This window comes from Sciurus vulgaris, assembly GCF_902686455.1.
Source record: "Sciurus vulgaris genome assembly, chromosome: 12".
Classification (NCBI taxonomy): domain Eukaryota; kingdom Metazoa; phylum Chordata; class Mammalia; order Rodentia; family Sciuridae; genus Sciurus; species Sciurus vulgaris.
In genome coordinates this window covers 68,668,011-68,690,987 of record NC_136473.1, presented here as the reverse complement: position 1 = coordinate 68,690,987, position 22,977 = coordinate 68,668,011, and the positions used below count along the sequence as shown (strand labels likewise).

The following is a 22,977-nucleotide window of genomic DNA, read 5'->3' as shown; positions in this document are numbered from 1 at the left end:
ATTTCAATGCAGAGTTTGAAGCATTGATTTTTACCTGATTCTCTGGTTCTTGCTGAGATCCAGGCAGAAGACACGCTGCCCGCCATATTCACAGCCAAGACCCTAAACTCGTACTCTGTATAAGGCTCCAAGCCAGTGATGACTGCTGCTGCTTGAGGAGGTTTTAGTGCATTTTCACTGGTTGAGTCTGCAAATGGGTAAGGACTGAGCCAGCCACTGCTCTGAAACACTTGGCTTTCTTGAGTAGATCTCAATCTTTTCATGTATAATTCATACCTTATAATTATTCCTAGAAAAGTAAAACAGTGAACCAAGGTGACACAGACAAAGAGGCTATTTTGGGGATGGGACAAACACAGACCAGTTGAAGAGTAGGGTTTTTCATTACTCTAGTTTACCTGTTGATTTTTGAGTATCTAGTAATTCAGTAATCTAGATGGGAATTTATGAAAAATAACAAACTGTTGGACAAATGAATATGTGAAACACTATTAAAGTCATATTCATAGGAAAAAATCAACTGAAAGAGAGTACACAAATAACAAAATACCTATAATCTATCACAGGTATAGTTAAACTTTGTCAGGGTAGAAGGTTAGAATTTCTATCAAATGTGGCTGGTTCTTTTGGGGGATCTGATTATTGTATGTTCTATTGTATATTTTCAAATTTGAAGATTTTAGCTTAATTATCTGTTTAGTGTAAGCCCCATTTGTACAAAATTTATACTTAATTTTTATTCAGTTTTACCAAGTAACTTAAAAAATCTGAGAAAAGATTTTGTCATAATATATACATGATATAAATGACTAAAACCCTATGAATGTGTGTCTGGCCTATATAACCAAGGGTTCAATTGTATGAACACAAAAATTAACTTAATGGAGTCAGCAAGCCTATATACATATTTTTTGTATTATTTTATATCCTTTTCTTGCTTAAAAGAGAAAATTTACTGCTTATGAGTGCCCTAACTTGTGACACAGTCAAATATAATGCATTTCAGAAGTGAGCTTCCAATTATAAACATCATTTGTGCTATGGCAGATGTCATTAAGAGCAAACATAATATTAGCCTTTTAAGGGGCAATTTAATTGAATGGAATTTGTTATGAGATTAGAAATACACTTGTTCCACTAACCAGGAAAAATAGTATCTTGTATCTTTAGGAATTATTTCTCAATTATAATATTATACAATTACATAAATGAATATGGTGCCAGACTCTTACTGAACAATTCCAAAGGCCTTCATTCTCATTCTTGTTCAAGAAAGGAAGTCTAGGCCTTGAATTCTTACCATTTGGTTCCACTGGTGGAGACCATTCTACATGAAGTTCTGTGGAACCGATTTCCCGTATCTCAGGAGGGCTCAGCCTTTGGGGAGGTGCTTGAGCAGTGGTCACCATTATGGGAAAGCTGTGTAAACAGCCCCCACTAGTACATGCCTGTACAGAAAAATTGTACCTGGTGAATGGAACCAGATTCCAGATGTTGGCTGAGGTTTCCTGACCTTCGTAGGGATCACATGGCTGAACGCCATCCAAAGGAACACAGGACAAAATGTATTTTTCTATAGGGCCAGAATGATTGGAGAGTGTACTCCAGGTAAGTGTCACTGAATCTGAGCTAACAGGAATGATATAACTTAAGTTCAGTTGTCCCTCTGGGACTCCTGGCTTTGTCCTGTAAATGACAGTTGCACTTCTTGTTGAACCATGCACATTGGTGGTCTTGAGGTAATATGAATATGAGGTATACGGTGACAGGGCGGTATCTAAGTAGTGTTGAGTATCTGAAATGAAAAGGAACAGAAAGAAGAGCGTTATATTACACAAACTGGTACAGGCTCATTTCCTATTTCCCTTCCATTATATTGTTTAACTATAAACTATGCCAATCCACTTTTTTGAATAAGATTACATTTCACATTTTCAAAAGTGGAAAAAGCAAATATTGTTTACTTCCATTATTCAGTATAATGCAAAAAGAAGTATCGTGCATAGTAAAGAATAATTTAAAAATTTAGCCTTGTTTTTCCCTTTATAATCTCCTTTTGATAGAAGGCCTAAGAAGATTTGCAGTCTGAAACTGAAATAACTGCTTCTTCTGTGTACATGGTTTGCTAAATGCCAGTACACTAGACCAATGGTCAGCAAACTACCACCAAAGGTCCGAATCTGAGAAAGGACTGAACGTGATCCTCCATGTGCCTGAAATCCCCTTTCTCTAAAGCAACAGCCAGCACAGATCTGAAATGGGGATTTCAGGCTATGAAACAGAAATGTCAGAGTGACTGCTGTCTGCTCCCTGGTGGCACTGTGTGTGTAGATGGGGAGGAGGTCTCCATTAAGCCAATATTAAGAAAGAATGAACAGTATTAAGGACCTTATAAAAACAATGGCTGTCCTCCTCTGTTTTCTTTCTCTTCCCTTCCTCGAGTCCTCTGCCCCTTCCTCTCAGGTATGACAGAACTGTCCCACCATTTGCTACGCTTGATGTACTATGGGATGAATGATGATGATATTAAAGATGGAAATGAATATTAAAGTTAGAAATGAAATTCCAGATTTACTAAGATACTCTTTTTGCCTAAAACCCTATGTTAATATCCCCAGGTGATATGCATAATTATCTCATGTAGTAACAACTATTCTCTAGTCTCCCTGTGGAAGGACTTCCCTATTCATGCCATCCAACAGTAGCAACAATGCATTTGCTTATGAATTACAGGGGTGGGAGGAGGATGCAAAGCATGGTTTGTCTTCTAAACTGCCTTCCACAGGAGAGGGTATATGCCCTAATCTGGCTTTCATCAGTAATAAAAATAATTTTTAACTTCCATATAACTATTATATCTAGTATTCTTCCCATTTCAAAACCAAATAAAAAAGAATATGATTTATTGAACACTCCCTAAATCTGTAACCCTGAGAAGCAACATTAACAAGAGTACTATTTTCCTCTAAACTGTTCCCTTCCCACCAATGACATGACATCTCTGAGGAAGCCAAATTGGGGCTACAGCAGGAGCAACATCAGTTGCTGATTACATACATTCCAAATGCAAACTTGCCCTCTATACTTTTTTACTTCTGAAAGCATGAGAGAATGCAAACCAATTAAATTTTATTAAGGGAAATATTGACTATACCTAACCTGCTACTAAAAACAATGAATTTTAAAAGATTTAAAAATGATAATACAGTAGTATATCATGATCTTAGGATAGAAACTATTGTCCTGGAGAATCCTGTAGTATAATGGTCAGCTAGGAAGTTTCTGTTCTAACAAAACTCTATAATGATCTCAACCAAATGCTCAAACTTGGTTGGAAGACTACACTGTTAATTTTCTTTGAAAAGGTCAATGCTTCTCCACCTATAATTCCAAATGCCTTTATTTAACCCAAGGATTTGTGTCTATTCAGCTGGATATAAGTAGTGTTTCCTTTTCATATTACACATGCTAGCCATGCACTGGAAATGGAGTAATAAACATGAGGGTATTATTAGAATGGTACCAAGTTTCTGACAGTGTTAACCAATTGTTCTTACTGTTTAAATGCCATCATGCAGATAATTTTCACATCATTAATTATAGTGATTGTCAAGAAATGCCAGAAATGGTATTTTTAATGAAAAATACAGTTTTAGGAAATAATACCTTGTTTAATAGGATTATATAAATGTCTGATTAGTAAATGAATAGACATTTATTATGTAACAAACTATTATTTGATTCTATTTTAGTGCAATCATGAAAAAGAGACAGACTGTTGTACTCACATATAATGTTCTATAAAATAGATCACAATATGTTACTATGGAAAACATGGGTTTGAATGGTAACCTTTATTGTTTTACATCTAATTTTGCTGTTGAATTGAGCTGTGTGGAAATTAGGGTGACCCTAATTTACAATGCCAGAGATAATTCAACCAGTGGTACTGTCATCTTCAAAATCATTTTCAATATTTTTATAACTCTTCTCTTCCCCTATCACAAAAGTTTAAGTTTCAGGACACCTGGATCATGCTGATATTTGGAAGAAAATAAACATTTTAGTAGCAGGTTTTTGGGATGCTTTGCCAAGATGGCAGATGTAGACAGATGTTCATTTCCCTCTGCAATCTGCATCATGAAGTTCAGAGTTTCCATTAACTTCAAGAAGATGTGGAATACGGAAGAGACATTTAGAGTTAGGAGAAAGTGGCGGAAGTAACAAACTAGATGCAAGTAATACAAAATTAGGATCAAAATGTAACCAATTACAATAGGTACAAAAACTGTATGCCATGCAGGAGTTTTAACGTCAACTCATATTTTACAACAAAGCATCCTCCTGTAGCCATTTTAAGAAAGGTTGTGGAATGTCAGTGTTTTGACAGTTTTCTACATTTTCTAATTATGTATGTTAAAGTAGAATTTGGAAAGTCGAGTTTTAAAGGGAACAGAAAAGAAACTTGAATTGCAATTTGCTATTTCAAGGTTTCCTAAACTAGATTCCTAAACTAGCCTATAGCTAACATGACTAGAGCAAAAATCAGAGACCACAGAGATGGAAGAATCTCAAAATTGCTATTTCTTCATTCTGTCTTTAGGAAAGTTGTGCCTAAAACAATTGAGAAAATGTTTTTAAAGTCAATAGTTTATTGATAGTTTGACCTTCATGCTTTCATTTTAAAATCTTCTTAAAAGTTGTAGATGCAAAGATGTCCCTCCTGGCTTGTTCATATCCTTCCTCTTTCAAATTAAGTTCCTATTGTTATCATTATGAAAATAGCAATATATGTGTATAATATTACATTATTTGCTTGGACATTCTGATCCCAGATAAGGCTCCCTTTTTAAACCAAAAATTTTAATTCTTTAGAAATAGATTAATTTTCTTACTATTTGCACACAGAGAAAACTACAGAAGCATTTTATTGTTAAGTGCTCCAGAATTTTAACTTAAAACATTATAATTCATAGATGGATTTTTAGTAACTTTTAATTCCCTCAATGTCATGAATATTTTTCATTCATTGAAAATATATTATTTTATAGGCTATCATAGCATATGATTTAGTTAACAATATGTCAGATTTGGTCTGTTATGCCATATGCCATAATTCTGAAAATTATTGAATATATGAATCATTTCTAATATTTCAGTATTAAATATAGGTATGAACACTTTTGTGATTTTTGTCTTTTTAATGAATATTCACTTGAGATAAACTTCCTGAAGTATTTTTGATTAATCAAATGGTATTCAAAAAGGAAAGGTTTTTCATATATTTTAGTAACTTACTGTACATGAAAAGTTGCCCATGTGAACCCACACAGACATCCCAGAAGTTTATGAATGTTCCAGGTTCTCCACAATGCTGGATGGAATCCCTTTTTATCCTTGAGAATTTAATAAGCTTTGAATGTTTACTAAATAATATGCATCACATTTTATTGCATTTATTTGATTACTACCAAAATTTGTAGTTCCCTCTCTGCTTGAAACCCTCTGTGCTAAACAGAGAAAAACCACAACATTCATCCTCAATGTCAGAGAACTTGACTAATGTATCAATTCTCAGAATATTAAATCTTTCCATCACCAAACCCTTAAACTCACTGTATGGGTATTGATCTTCAGAAATGTAGATTTCAAGACCATCCCTGAATAAACTGTAAGTAAGCCACTGGGCATTTGGAGAATCAGGTGGACTCCAGGAGAGACTGATGGCAGAAGAACTTTGAACTTGTCCTCTGGGTGGAGGTTGCTGGGAGGGAGCTAAATTACAATGGAGAGAGCATTTATTAGCAAAAGCAATCAATAAACACACAAGTGAACTGAAGTAAGATATCCAGCAAAGAGGTCTTTCTGATTCAGGATTACTTTATCAAGACGACATGTGGTTTACCAAGACATTAATAAACAAAGGGTATGCATCATGAGTTCTCTAAAACAAAGCTTTTTATCTATAAGCATAAAACAAATTTGTAGGTCAAAGCAACTGACATAAATATAGTTGGGAGGAAAACCACAATAGTTTACATCTAGCATTACTTTCTCGGCCTTTTTTTTTTTTCAGGAAATCATCCAAGTATGCATAAAATTTATTTTCTATTTAATTAATTTCAAAGTTGACATACATTCCATTGAAACTTGAAATTTAAGTAGCATATTTCTTTGGACTTTTTATGAGGAAATTTTCCATTCCATTAAACACAATACCTTATCTTGCTTCACAGAACACAATGAAAAGAATAATATTAACCAGTATAAATAACTAGAAATGTTAAATAATGTAAATTTCACCAATTAACAATTTCATATGCCATGTGAATCTACTAACTTATATTAAAGTTTCTTTTAAGATGTGACATAATTCTTTATCATGTATATAAGAACACTTGTTTAACATTTTAATTATAATTTGTATAATATAAATATTTATTATGAAAACATTGGAAGTCCCCTAGAAATTTTCCTATTTCTTCAAGAAAACTCCCTAATTTTCGAGGGTAAGAGTTTATTTTTTCCCCACAGAATACACAACAGAGAAAAACAGCATCTCAATATTTTAAAGGACATCAAGCACCAAGATGTATATATAATCCCCATCCACTTAGAACAGCATAACCTAATCAGATTTTCTTATTGAATAAGATGTCAAAGGTGCAGACTACTGAGTGACCCTACTTTTTAAACCATTAATCCTTTTAACAAATTTTTAAAAATCATCTAAAGAAATGAATCCATCAAATAAATCACAAGCATTTTTATGGGAAATATTCACTTGGCGACTTACACAGGAGCCTCAGAATAAAGAGAAATTACGTTAAATTAAATAATTTGGGGAGAGCTTAATAAAGGAACCCTTTAAAAGGATAGACAAAAAAGTGATGCAGTAGTCCAGAGAAGGGTTAAAGCAGAGCTCTTCTACTGAATATGTCTGGGGTTCTCACAACTACCATGAACTATAGATTCACCTCACATGCCTCATTATATAGTCCTGCTCGCAGTGAAGACTTACTACTACAAATGTTTACAGAATACTATCAACAAAGGGAGATGTCATTGGTGAAGTCTAGGGAAACCAGAGGCAAGCTTCCAAGAGTCCTCTGCCAGTGGTCACATTGTACATACTGAATTGCATTGCAAAAACTTGCGTGAAGTGTTGTCAACCAGGGGAAACTCATCAGAAACTCAGGACTCAGGATTTCTACTGGGGCTGTTCATGTAGACAGACTCTATCCCACATGTACCAAAATTCTGGGCTCTCAGAAGGAAAGTAGATGTTAATAATAAACCAAAGAGTTTGTACAAAAGTTTAGATGTACTGATCTACTTATCAGTTTTGGGGAGGATGAGAACTCAAAAACTCATGAAATTCAAGTTTCCAGATGCCAACCAAGGGCCAGCCTAGTAAGCAGCCCTTTCGAAAGATAATCACAGGGCCTGCTACATTAACTCTTCTTTGTGTGCTATCCCTAGCCTAAAGGACGATTCAGGGACAGAAAAGGCTGCATAAGGAACATCACCAGACAAGAGCTATTACTCCTGTGAAAGAATAGAGCTAGTGCACAACTTCTGCATTGAGACAGGGAACTGGGGATTCAATATTGTGACTTCTTTTCTCACTTGCCCACTGCATGGCTAGGGGGGTTCCTCCTAGAAGCTGAAGTCAACTAACTAAACTCCCCAAAGTAGGTAAGCCTGATGATACAGATCAGAGTCTTGGAGGCCAGAGCAGGGTGAAATACAAAATAGTAGAGTACAGCCATCCTGCACACCAGGAAAGACTTTTAGCTAAGAGGTACAGCTACTTCAGCAGTACCCATGAGTGATATGCTCCCTTTTAAAAACATAATATCATTTTAACACAGTATTTTAAGAGCACTGAATATGAAATATATAAAATTACATATATTATATGTATAGATTTCCCAAAGATATTGTCATTGGTTCCTAAATGAGAAAAAAATTGTATCATATTTTTAAAGGGAAAATATTCAATACACTCTTGCTAGACACAGTGGAAACTCTATATGTACTCTCATGGTTCACATTTTGTCTTATTCCTTGAAATGTATATTATATGGTACTAATGTTTAATGTCCATATGTTTATTTAGATACAGGACAAGAGTAGTAGCAATTTCAAAAGGACATATGAAAACAAACGTTTTTTAATTGCACTGTCTATTTTTAATTTGGGGATGTGCTATATTTGACATGGTCACTTTGGTTGCACCCTGACAGTGTATTTGGTCCTTTCACTGAATTTTGACTGAGGGTTTAAATTCTGTTGCTTTGGGTTGAACCAAAAAGAGGTATAAATTGCCTCACTAGTAGCATTCTCAAAAAATCTTGCACTCCATGGCAATTCAACTTTTTAAATGATTTTTCATGATTTCATTGAAAAACTCTGCATGCAGCCACACCCACAACAGATTTCAGAGTTCTAGCAATCAAAACTGACCTTCCAACTATTTTCTATGACAGAGAAATACATTCGGGATGACTAAAAGAGATATTTCAATCCCATGCCAAAGGATATAGAAAATGATTTGTTTTACATGCAAAAGTCATTCATACACATAGGTTTTTTCTTTTCTTTTGGTACCAGAAATTGAACCCAGTCAATTAACCACTGAGTCACATCCCCAGTCCCTTTTTGTATTTTTATATAGAGACAGGGTCTCACTAAGTTGCTGAAGCTGACTTTGAACTTGCAATCCTCTTGTCTCTGACTCCTGAGCTCCTGGGATTACAGACATGTACCACTGCATCCAGCTATAAAGATTCTTTTCAAACATGAACTTGTTCCTTGCTGTAACCATTTCCAACCAAAATCTGGTCCTCGCAGTGTAAATAAAAACACCTGTATGGCATTTAAGGGAGAATTATCATAGGCCTGAAGGTTTAGATGATTCAACATCATTTTAAGAATGAGTATTATAAAATCCTGATTATGAGATAACTTAACCTACCCCTATGTGCTTAAAGCATAATTCTTAGAAAACATTTAGACATTCATTCATCAAAATTGCCAAGAATGATCTCTGCATATGCAGATTTGCTTTTAAGGAATAAAAGTATAACATTGTGACTAGATCCATCTGTTTGGGAACCATGAGCTTGAATGGCAGTTTGGGAACTTTGGTAGTTGTATGATTATAGTCAAGAATGGATTGGACTTTCTGAACATTTTCTCTTCTATTGTAAGAGCATAATAAAATCTATCTTGGAGTCATTTGGAGAAGAAACTGTGTGTATGTATTCACCTATATGTAATATAGTTGTATATGTACAATCACTCAGTAAATATCACTTTCTTTTTCTCTACCTTCAAACTACATAGTAATTCTTCTTGATTATTACATGCTAACAATTATGAAGGGATTCTTTGGAAATAGATACACATAAATAATATTTACAATGGAAAAATTACATTCTGTTCTAGTACCTTAATGGAAGAGTGCTGGTACATGGAACTCCTAAGTCAAATGCCAGAACTCCAGACAGTACATGGTCTTGTATCAAAGGGACAATGAATAGAAATAACATTGTGTAATTACACTATAGGTTGTGTGTGTATACATAGTAAATGTGTAATGCTTTTCTTATCCAAATCCAAACTCACAAGAGGAGATAATACATGGCAATAGTGGCTGGCAGGAACTCCAGACATCAATTCTTTGTGAGCGTCCCAAATTTATGAACTGTATCCTAAGTAATTATATTACTTAGAAAACAGTGATGAGAAGGACTACTGATCTGGGTCTGATTCTGCTCAAAAGATGATTAGTTGGAAACAGGGAAGAATCAGGAATATTAGATGAAAGTTATCTCTCAGTTGAGGATACTGCCCTCTAAGTACAGGTGCCTAGATTCCCTTAAAGTCATCCCTACATTGTTTCAGTTGAATGACTGTCAAGTCCACATTCAAGGCAGGACATGCCTGTGCCTATCAGGGTACATCCAGGAGCCCCACCCATCACTTCTACTCATTTTATGTTGGTCAAAAACTTAACTACACAGGAATATGTGACTTGAAACCCAGCTCCATGATCTGTTGATAGGGAACAAATTGTCATGATGAACAAGAAGAAATTAAGAATATCTTCCAAAGAAGAGATTAAAAAGAAAACAATCACCAGAAAATTATAAAACATATTTACTGAGAAAAAGAAAATTAGGATCTTCTGGTTAGAGAAGAACATTTTGATAGCACAATAAAATTATAACTGTTTCCAGGAGCCTAAATAAATGAAAAGCAGAAAAAAAAAATATGGGAACACTTATCCTTGACAAACTAGTAGAGCTCTGAGTAGGAGTAGCTCAAGTCTGGGGTTGCTCCCTTACCACCAGTTCCATGGTCAAGTGCACTAACCTTGCTAGAGTAGAACTGATAAAAAGCAGCTTTAATACCAAGGAGGACTGACTTGATTTGGGACTGGGGGCAAAAATTCAAAGCTTTGCCAGCTCAAAGTGGCAAGCTCAACTGGGAACAATGATGAAAATTCATAACTATGCTAGCCTGAGGATATCCTCCCAGCCTGCAGAAATTGTAAGCTTACCAAAGAATAAACCAGGTAATCCTATAGATATGAAAGCCATTTAAGGCTGAGGAAAGCTCTCCATAGATCCTTGGCTCACTGGGGAACTATGAATATATGGGGGAAGCCAAGAGAATCAGTGACAAGTGAAGGCCAAGGAGGCTTGAGAACTAACTGTGACTGAATGTATTTCCAACCCACATGCATATTGATCAGCAGAAGCTGGAAGTCTTCCAGAAGTCTGGAAGTATTTGAGCACAAGGACTGCCCAAATCATTGCCTGACTCAGACACAGAGTGACCTCTAGGCAGTCAGTCTATAAGTAAAAATTAAAATTTAAAAGCCAATTAGAGACAGCACGGCTGCACACTGCTCCACTGCAGAGGAGATAGTTTCCCACAGTTTAAGTGTATACAAATTACTAAAAATAATCTAACAATGTATTTTCAACATAAAATTACAAAACATTCAATGACATTCCAAACTATAGCAAGTAGAAACAAACTGAATGGTCCCCAAAAGAGAAAAACCTGTCACCAAGAATTCTGAATCTAGAAAAAAATACCCATTAGAAATAAAATAAAGACATTCTCAATTAAGAAAACAAAAACATGTATAATTCATTGTGAGCCTATCTGCCCTGTAAGATATTCTTTTTCTGTGTCTATAAATTTGTCTATTCTAGGTATTTAGAAGTGGAATCATACAGTATTTTTCCTTTTGTGTCTGTCTTACTTAACATGTTCCAGAGTCCATCCATGTTGTAACATGCATCAGAATTGCATTCTTATGGGTGAATAAATCCATCATGTATTACCACATTTTCTTTATCTATTCATTCCATGATGGACTACATTTTGGCTAATGTGTATACTTCATGAACGCTGATGCACAAATACCTGTTTGAGTCCTTCCCTTCAATTCTTTGAGTTATGTACTAAAAGCAGAATTACTGGATCATATGGTAAGTTGATGTTTAATTTTTCAGTAACCACCACACTAAACCATTTTTTATAGAAATGCACCATTTTACATTCCCACCACAATTCATATGTGTTCAATTTCTCCACATTCTCACAAACTCATTTGCTTTAATAATAGCTCATCAAGTGGGTGTATCAGGACTTTGATTTACAGTATTATAATAACAAATAAAGTTGAGCATCTTTTTATGTGCTTATTGACCATATGTATATCTTCCTTAGGGAGATATTTATTCCAGTTCTTTGTCCATTTTTCATTAGATTACTTTTGTTGTTTAGATATAGTAAGTCTATATTAGATATGTGATTCATACAGATTTCCTCCCATACTGTGGGTTATCCTTTCACTATCTTTATTGTATGCTTTAATGGACAGTTTTAATGTTGATGAAGGTTAAAGTTATCAATTTTTTGTGCCTATGCTTTTAATGTCATATACAAGAAATTCTATATAAGTTCATTGTTAAGAATGTGCATGTACATGCGCACGCTATAAAAATCCAAGTCCATTCTTTCAAATATAAATAAAATCAGTTTTTCCAGCATTATTTAATCAAAATACTATACTTTCCTCATTAAATGATTTGGTACCCTTGTTTAAATCAACTAACCATATATGGGCTCTCTATTTCATTTTTTTTTAATTTTTTTTAGGTTTTGGTACCAGGGATTTAACCAGGGTCACTGAACCACTGAGTCACATCCCCAGTCCTGTTTTGGTATTTTATTTAGAGACAGGGTATTGTCAAGTTGCTAAACTGCTTAGGACCTCACTAAACTGCTTAGGCTGGCTTTGAACTCATGACCTTCCTGCCTCAGCCTCCTGAGCCACTTGATGTGCCACCAAGCCTGGCATTTTGTTTTTTTAATTGGTTCTTTTTACTACACATTACCTTAGGATTCATTTTGACATAATTAGAAAAGTAGGGAATATAATTTGCTCTAATTCATTCCCTAGTACTCCCCTTTGCCTTCCCTTCACCCTGCCCCTGCTACTTCCCTCTACTCATCTCTGTATCTACTTTGTTTGTTTAATTAGTGTCTTGTGAATGTACATAGTGTTGAGAGTCACTGTGATATATTCACATATGTATATAGGAAATTGAAGACAAATTCATCCTGCTGTTCTTCCATTATCCCATGTCTGCTCCCTTCCCTTCACTCCCCTTCATCTACTCCACTGATATTTTCTCTTTTTTGATGGAATCCATCCCCCCTTTTCCTTTCCCTCTCTCTTCCCACCTCTCTCTTCTCCTTATTTTGGACTAGCTTCCACTATATGTCTGTCATAGTGGCAGTACCACTTTGTTATGATTACTGTAGCTTTGTAGACATGTATTAAGTCAAAAAGTATGAATCCTGTCTTCTTTTTTCAAGATTGGATTCTGGGGGCCTTTCAGATTATATTTGAATTTGGGGATAGGATTTCCTATTTAGGCAAAAAAAAAAAAAAAAAATGGCATTGGAATTCTGATAGGAATCGCCTTAAATCTGTACATTGTTTGGGGTAGAATTGTTGTCTTAATGAAATTGTCTTCCAATTCATAAACATGGAATCTCTTTCCATTATTTTATATATTCTTTAATTCCTTCCAGTCTTCAAAATACAAATTTTTCATTTGGTTGCTTAAATTTTTGATACATAGTAAATGGAATTGCTTTCTTAATTTATTTTTCAGATGGTTCCCTGCTGGTTTATAAAACAAAAAATTTTGTATCTTTTGCAAAAATAGAAAAATCATCATAAAATTGAAAATTTTGCTTTCAATTTGAATTCCTTTTACTTCTTTTTTTGTCTAATTACACTGGCTAACGTATCTATTTTGATGTTGAATGGCAGATACTAATGTAGGCATCCTTCTATTGTGCCTAATATCAGGGGAAAAAATTCTAGTCTTTTACATTGAACATGTAAACTATGGTGCCAAATGATTTTTTTGCATAGAAGCTCAGGCAACTCAATGAGAAATGGATAATAATTTCAACAAATGTTACAAGAATATTTTGATATTCATGTGCCAGAAAATGAAAATAAAGAACTCATTTGCTTACTTCATGATATATGCAAAATTAATTCAAAATATTTCATAAACAGGTGTGTGTGTGTGTGTGTGTGTGTGTGTGTGTGTGTGTATGGATGCTTAAAATATCAAACTTTAAGGTGGAGAAAATTTTTGTTTCTTAGGCAAATCAAAGATTTCTTAGGATACAAAAATTTAATCCATAAAGAAAAATCTTGCTAGATTAGAATTCATAAAAATAAAAAGTTTGGATTCTTTAAAGTGAATCATTAAGAACATGAAAAAAGAATTCACATCACCAGAGAAAATATTTGCAAGTTGCATCTCAAATATATAAGCAATTCTTTAACTCAAGAAGATAACTCATAAAACATGGGCAAAAGATTTGAGAGACATTTTGTAAAGAAAACAAATGGCAAATAACACACATGAAAAGTTGCTCAGCAATACTATTAGTTTGGAAAAATACAAATGACCAACATGAGATACCACAGCTCACTTACCAAATGGCAATAGTGCAACAGTCAATATTGAATATTGCTGAGACTGTAGAGAAATTAGATCTCCCACGAATTGCTGATGTAAATGTAAGGTGGAATAGTCATGATGGGAAATATATTGACAGTTTCTTTTAAAAATTAAAAAGAGACTCACTATACAAATCAGTTTTTTACTCCCAAGTATATCCAAGAGTTTTTTATTTGTTTTTGTTTTTTTTAAATGGGTGTATTCAGAGATTTGTAACCATATGTTGATAGAACAAACAACACTAAAAACAATCCATATGTCAACAGATTAACAAATAAACAAAGCACTGTTCATCCATAAAGGCTACACTACTCAGCAATCAATAAGAACAAACTACTAGGAAATGCAACAACATGGATGAATCTCAAAAACATTTTGCTAAGAAGCTACATACAAAAACTTAAATATTGCAAATAACCTAAATATTGTATGACTTCACTTATACAAAATTTCCAGGAAAAAATCGCTGCATCAAAACCATATATCTAGTTGTTGGGGTTTAGAAGTGGAAGGGGATATGAACTATATATGGGCACAGGGGAATTTTATTGAAATAATAGAAAGTATACAGCTGTATTATAGCTATGTGTACACAACCATAAAGTTCCTAAAATTCATTAAACTGTACATGTAAAATGGTTAAATTATGATATATAAATTATACTTCAATAAAACTGTTAATAAAAGAACTATAGGGCTCTCTGATGAGTAAAGAAAAGTATGGACAAAAAAGAATAATAATTTAAAAAGCAATGTATACACACCTGCATGCATACTGAGCCATTCACAGCTCATTTGTATTCAAGTCTTAACACTGTTTTCACTAAAATTATATGTATACACATACATATACACATATAATTTTATTTAAGAACACAAACAGACATTTAGGACAACCTGGATCATTCACTAGGGAAACATGCAAAAGGATTCAACTATTTAATCCCTGTTTTGCTTCTATTGCTCCTATCATGGAAAGTGACCATCATTTTGAAAATATGAAATGTGCACTGATAGGAAAGTAGGAACCCACCCAATAGGGAAGCATACTGTCAGTCTAACTATTTTATTTGAATTTAATCCTCAGACACGTTGGAAATATTCTAGAATTCCACTCTGACTTCCTGTCCCCCACCCAAAAAAGAAAAAAAGAAATAAAAAGTAAAAACAGGTGGTATTGTTGAACTATTATTTGTGGCCTCTAGGGAAGTAGAAAATATTATAATAGTCATCATCCAGAGTTCCTAACCTGTGTAGAGGGGCACCATGAAGACTTTTAATTTTTAAGGATACATTTTTGACACTCATGGGACACAGAGTCAAATATTAGTATGAAGTAGTTCATAGTTTTAAAACATAGAAGGACATTCCCTGGGATCACATCACATCTTTGTGAAGGCCTTGTTCCAGCTGGCTGTTGCTAGGATTAAAAGTACCTTGGAAATCAAGGTGGAACAGGAAAGAAGGGTTTCTTCACACTCATCCCACCATCAGGATTTCCTGCCCCTTACTACTCTCAATGTCTGTTGCTCTTACCAGATTTCAATTTCCTCTGAAGGGAGCAACCTTTCCAATTCTTAAAAACTGAATTACCTCTGCTGATGCTGATCTTTCAACTTTACACAGTGCTTTTTTAAAACTTTCAACTTTACACAGTACAGATTTTTAAAAATACAAACTTAAAATAATAGCAGTAACAACCACAACAGGTGGAGGGATATGTTTAATATCAAGGATCACAACTTTAAAAGGCTAGAAAATCAAGACAAATCTATCCCGGGAAGAATAATTGGGAATATGAAAGTTCTTAAAATCATGACAAATCCAACACTTGGAAGGACCAGGAATGTTTGGTCCAGAGAAGTAAAGGCTTAAGATAAAGATAAATATCTATCACTACCAAGAAATGGAAGCTAGGTCTTCAGTGACCAGATTACTCAGTTTTACCTGAGGCATGATTCTTAGACTCTACCTCAGATGGAAGGTCAGTAAAAAGTAAAGCATGGAGCAGGTACAACATTTACATATAGAATTAATGGCAAACCAATCAGAAGTCATCAATATGCTGGAAGGTTTACTGCACAAAAAAATAACCAATTAGATAGATAATTAATGAATAACAAATATTAAATGGTCAATGAAATACAGATTAGTGCTTATACAGAAATACAAAGACAGTTAGGCAAGTTCTTTCCCAAGAGATAAAGAAGTACCTACAGTTATACTAAAATCCAGAGGGATTGATAAAATACAGGATACTGAAGAGAAATACACAGGTACAAAATCTTACTATGCATACTCTACCTTTCATTAACTCAAAACCTAGTACAGTTGCTGTGGAGCCCAATGGGCCATTACTTATCTCTCTTTCCCTCTCTATCCCCCTTAAATAGACAGCAGAGTTCCAAGTATGCTGGCTTGTGATGATCTGTCATGACTTGTGGCATTTCCTAACACTGTGACTCATGACAGTCTCAGGACATCCCAAGGAGAATATCATAGCACAATACATTGTAGAATGGCTCCTTACCACACACTCCCAGCAGACATGTCTTAGGAATTCTGGAAAAGGTAAGGATATGTGATCTTGAAGTAAAGAGAAAACATCAATGTTATGAAACTGTAGGACTGCTGGTGACCTTGAGAGGTCAATTTAAGGTCCTGGAGAATGGTGTTGAGAAATAAAAAGGTACTAAAATGAATCTTTGGCTTAAAGGAATTAAAATCATAAATTTGATTAAATGAAACATGCCTCAGTCCAGGCTGAGTCAAGAGGCTACTAAGCACACACCTCTATCATAGTATATATATGTAACCTGTTTCTACCACTTGAATATATGCAACTTACAAACAGAGACTGTGTTCCATATCATTTCAATATTCTTAACATGTGACATAGTGCTCAGAAAACATTTGCTTCATGCATATGTATATGAATAAGTACTGAATATTCAAAAATAAAAAATAAAAATACAAAGTTAGAGATGTTAAAATAATTAATGTAACAAAGAGAGAAAGTATCAATCATAAAAGTCAATATACTATGAAAAATGATGATAATATCAATAAATAATAGAATAGTGTTCATAAAATTTAGGGGATGGAAAATATGAAGCTAATAATAAATGTGAATAAATCTTATAGAAAATTACCTGTAATAGGGTTACCAACCATTTCTGTTTAACTAACACTGTTCAGATTTTAGCACATAAAGTTTCAAATCCTAAGAAATCCTGAGTCAGGGGAAAACCAGGAATATGATCATCTTACCAGTTATTTCCAATGGTCCAATGAAACTTTAGAAATTTCCTACTACATACATAATCACTTAATTATTTTCAATTATTTAATCAAGGAAAATCACACTAATTTTATTTAGTGTATTTTGAAAAACAAATTCTCACCTAAATTTCTCATATTGTTTCTAAACCTCTGATGCGTTCTAAGTGGAGGGAGAAAAAACAAAACAAACGAACAAAAAAAACAACAACAAAAACACAAGTGAGACATCCCTCCCTGGGTCCAGGTGCTTCCTACACCAGCATGGGCCAGAGTTCACTTACTTTTGCTGCAACCCAACAGATTGTTGACATCCAAGTGGCTTGCATTGGGAACACAAGCATCACACTTCAAACCAGTGACGAATTGTTTACAGAAACACTGGCCTGTGACCAAGTGACAGGTTTCATTCAAGGCTCCTGAGAGATGACAATTACAAGGCTGACATCTGAAAACAAGACAAATAAACTATCAAAGAGAATAGCATTTTGATTAAGAATTCATTGCATAAGTTATACCTATCAATAACATTGTGGAGTAAATGGTCTATTTTAGTTGACATATTGAAAAAGGATACTTCAGCTAAACAAACACAAAACAAAACAGAACAGCTATTTATGAAGATGCTGCTCATGATAAAAACCATAGAATGTCTTTGCTTTGTAAGCTAATTAATGCCCCCCCAAATTGTTATATTCCTTCTTTTTTCATGCCATGATGCCTCTTCTGCATTAGCCTGAATTCCAGCTGTTCAATTAAAGATACTATAAATTTTGCCTTCCTACAGTAGTAGTTCTACTGTCAGCCAAACATTTATATTAGGTACCTATAAATCAACTTTTGAAGTAATTATTCAGCTGTGAAATAGAATATTGGGGGTGAATCACTGCTTTCTCTAAAATTTTTGAAATTCTATATTGCATTTCATAAAGACTAAATTTTGCTAAAAAAAAATTAGCAACACAGGTTCAAATACTATGGATGCCCCAGTAGACATTATATTTCATTTGCTATTTTAGGCACTAAATTCATTTATCCAGAATGGTTAGAGAGTAGAGCATTATTCTGATTTAGGAGATGTGTTAATTTACTGAGATTCTGACATTGCTCCACTGGAACTTAAATTTCTTGGACCTAAAGTTGTTCATCAAAAAAACAGCACTGGCACTTTGGCATGACAGAAACCAAAACCTGTTTCCTAGAGTGAATTATTCAAACACAGACTATGCCCATGGCATTGATTAGGATGAGCAATTTGGTGCCACAAAGTATTAGTAATGCAAAATCATCACAAGAAGGGCATTTAAACTGGAATACTCTATGTGGTGCATTTAAAACAACAGTAAATGGATTCACCTGTATGTTCTAATAAAGATGATGGTGGGTAGAGTTACTTTACCCCACTGCAATTTTTACGGTGTGATCTCTTGGGTAATCATTCAACACCCTTAAAAAGGCCGATAAAAGCTAAGACTGCCAAATAAGCTGCAAATTTGTTTTATGGACTAATATCCCCTTGGGAATAAATAAAGTACAATTTCTCTTGAAAACCACTATACTGTAGTTTGCCCTTTTTATGGTCATGATAAAAGGACTTTTCTTTTCTCCTACAAACAAGTATATTAGGTCTTTTATCTACATGAATTGCATCAGAATTCCATTTCAAGTAGATATTTTGTTTAGGTTATGTATTACAGCTGAAGAAAATTATGCATTGAAATTAAAATGGAATTACAGAAGCAATGAAATATTTGATTTGCTCTTAATTTCATTATATGCTATTAGAGTATATTGTTCATAGGCTTTTAATGTAATCTTGGTGAACATAAACAATAAGAAGCACGCTTCTCTCAATGCATTAGCATATATGTGTGTGTGTGTGTATATATATATATTTATTTTTATATCACTATACTACTCATGAATAAGCATCTCTTGAGTATTTCAGTTTTTATTACCATTCACTCATGAGACAATCACACTTATTTTACATACAGTACATTTAGAGTAATAGTTTCCAGTGTATAACATAATTCTTTTCCTTGATGTAGTTCTATTTTCTTCCAGCCAACTGCTACATGCATAACTCCAAGTCAGTTATGTCAATATCCGCGGGATATTAAGTTCCAAATCCAAATGGAACAAATAAATCACTTCTTAGGAAAGCATGCAATGCTTTGAGTAATTAAACGTGTCTATGCCTGATTTTATGGTCTCTTCTCCCAGCAATTGTTATATTGAATGTATATGACTTGTTATAATTGCTTAATTTCAGTACAAAAGAATTTTTCCTTAATGAAGTACATCAGAGAAGACTTCTCTGAATACTGTAGTTTGTTTCTAGACCAAAGGACACAGGGGATAATTTTGTAATTAAGGTTTAAGTAAAATGATTCCTGTAAATTTCTCAGCCACTCAAACATAATTTAAAAAATTTCCAAGACTCTTTAGCAAATAAGCTATAAGTTTGATGTCATTTTATAAGTTATCCCTCCTCGAGAGTACCTCCTAAATGAAATATATTTCACATTTATTAAAACAAAATTATACACAATAAAGGAAAAGACATTTTAAACTTAGAAAGAGAAACACCAAACTAAGATGAATTGTGATATTGATTTTGCCAGGATAAATGGTTTTTGTAATATTAATATAAAGAAACCTTTATTACACTGACTCTCCTGGTACAGCCAGAGCTTCTCCCGCAATCTGTTTAAAATCTTCATTTTTCATCCTTATGGGAAAACCTCACTTGCTAAATGGATTTCATAAAGAGTAATCTGTCAAGATTTATATAGATAAACAATTTGTGATGTTTATTGACCAGTTCATTATGATAAACAAAACAGGAGGAAAGCACACTCATCTCCACCATCACGCTGCTGTTAGAGTTATTAAGGCCCTTATGTAACTGAGTATCTACCAGATACAATGGGAAAGATGTTAATTGACCTCTGTCTCTTCAATCACAAATCTCATGTATTTTCCTTTCCTGGAAGTTTCTTCTAATTTACACAAACAGTAAGTGAAAGAGTTATCCTAATTATTATTATTGCAGAAACATAACTATTAATGAAATGAATGCATTTCAATAATACACATCATTATTAGAAACTTCATCATCTGAGGGAGAGTTGCTATAGGGGGTCCAGGGAGATACTTCAAAATATTGATCACTCTGTTGACATTTCTCTTTGCACACCACTCTTCTGTCTGAAGCCTCAACTCATGGGAACTGTCAAGTTGATTTAAACATTGATTGACATAAATAGCCTTCACCGAGGACCCAGTTATATTCCAGGACTGGAATAAACACTGAGGACATAAAAATGAATACTAAAGAATTGCTCCTGTCCTCAAGGGTCTCACAATTTAATATGAAAGAATAATTAGTACATTTAAAAAAGATGTATGCAGACTATTTAGGAGCACAGAAAAGGAGCAACTACTAAGTCTGGTATAGGAGAAGAGATGAGGAATGGAGTAGTTGAGTATCCCCAACCTGAAAATCCATAATCTGAAATATGCCCCCCCAAATCCAAAACTCTTTGTGCATTGAAGAGATGCCTCAGTTGAAGTTTCACACCTGAGCTCATGAGATGGGTCATAATCAAAGCAAAATGCAGGTACACTAAAAATATTGCATAAAATCACTTTTGGAATATGTGTTTAAGATAGGTTTCATATCCGTGTGTGTGTGTGTGTGTGTGTGTGTGTGTGTGTGTGTGTGTGTTGTATACATAAATGAATTTGGGGTTTTGACTTGGGTCCCATCCCCATAATATCTCATTACATGTATGAACTATTCCAAATTTTTTTAAAAAAACAAAATCTAAAACACTTCTTGTTCTAAGCATTTCAGATAAAGGATAGTCAATCTGTATTAAGAAGAAATCTTGTAAGAGATTCTTGGATTGAATTTTTAAAGATGAATAATTAATAACAAGCCAGGCAAATCAGAGAGGGGAAGAAATACAGAGAAAAAAAAAAAAAAAAACAGGAGAGGTTGTAAAAATATAAGAAATTTAGAATTTTGGATATTAATTCAGAACAGGGAATGATGACAAATAAAGCTGGAAAAGTAAGGAGAAGGCAAATATTCCTAAATTAGTACATCAGTAAGGGGAATCAGTAATGGAAATGAGGGGGTAGAATTAAGAAATGGTTAATATATAGAATGATAGAATGTGGGGGACAAATTGAAAAGAGAAGGGAAGAAGGACATGAAGTTATTCCTGACTTTCTAATTTGTTGACAGAAGGATGATGAAGATATTCAGCATAAAGAATGAAGGAGGAACAGATATCAAATTGCTGAGGGATTTTGGACAAGAATTATTAGTGAATGATAAAGGGGCTTGAAGGCAAATTGGAGAAATTGGGCCAGGAGTTTTCGCCCATTAGTCCCCAGCACACAAGATAGCACACAGTAAAGTCTCAACAAATATTGTTGAATAATGCACTGGGAAAGCTTTAGACTTAGAATGACAGATGGAAATACAGATGTGGTCTGCATCTGTAATGAAAATTCAGCACTTTTGAGCTCCTTTTTATTGTCATAACTCTGCACCATTTCTAATTTCACCCCTGAGGAATAGACAGCTTTTCTTTAAGGGCTGGTTTCTGTTTAGATCCCTAAGACTAGAGATTTCTCTGTTCAGTTCCCCTGTGCAGGATACAGTAAGAGTTTCAGTGCATTGTAGAAGGGTGTGGCTTTCCCAGAATTAAGTGCATTTTCAGTGTGCAGTGAAGGTGTGGTATCATTGAGCTTCTCAGTTCTTTCATGGCAGTCTACGAAAGCATCTGGATTCTCTTAGAGCAGGGATCAGAATTATAAAGAACTTGGAGGCAGGTGATCCAATTTGCTTGAGCTGAAAGTCATACTCACATAGCTCACTAGCAGAGGAAGTGGGGTTGTATACTCTCATAGGAGAGGGAGAAGTTAATAATGCACAAAACACTCTTTTGGGCAAAGCATTCCTAGGCATGAATATGGGAACTCATCAAAACTGGACAGGGGAGTTACTGACATTCATTCATTCAATGGTACCAGCCATTCCTATCATCTAGAGAAGAACTTGCTTAGTGAGGTTCTGTATCTGAGAACCCTCCCTCCCTCTACTATGATATTCCACCTAATCACACAAATCATTTTGAGATATGACAATGGATTCAAAATTTTAAAGGACTTTAAAGTAGAAGAGACATTTAATTTATACTCATTCTCTCTGGCCCAAAGGGCAGAAGTTAGGTAGAAATTAGAAGGAAATCACAGGATTGAAACTTTTTGTCAATATGAAGAACATATTTCTATCTGACTCAGGATTATAATTTTTGGAAACAAACATGCACCACTTCACAAGACATTGGGGTCTTTTTAGTTCCATGTTTTGAAGCAGAAGTTGAATGGGCATTGACCATTTATTTTTGAAAAGGTGATTTATGCAGAGAAATGTACAGGATAGAATTCAATCAAAATTACTCTTAGATTCTTCCAAGTCTATAATGTTATGATTTTATGATGCTTAGAGATGAAAAAACTAGTCCAAGAAGGAAGTAATTTAGTTACAGTGTCTCCAATCTTTATCTACAGAGGCCCAGACAGTATTTGAGGCTTT

The 22,977-nt window shown here is 34.3% G+C and overlaps 1 protein-coding gene across 1 annotated transcript in view; it reads right to left on the bottom strand.

Moving 5' to 3' along the window:
- USH2A (usherin) overlaps positions 1-22,977 on the bottom strand; it is a 777,454-nt gene that overhangs the window by 525,190 nt on the left and 229,287 nt on the right. The window contains 4 exon segments of the mRNA XM_079107116.1: positions 35-289; positions 1,301-1,795; positions 5,617-5,775; positions 17,645-17,808. Of these exon segments, the coding sequence (XP_078963242.1) occupies positions 35-289; positions 1,301-1,795; positions 5,617-5,775; positions 17,645-17,808 (1,073 nt within the window).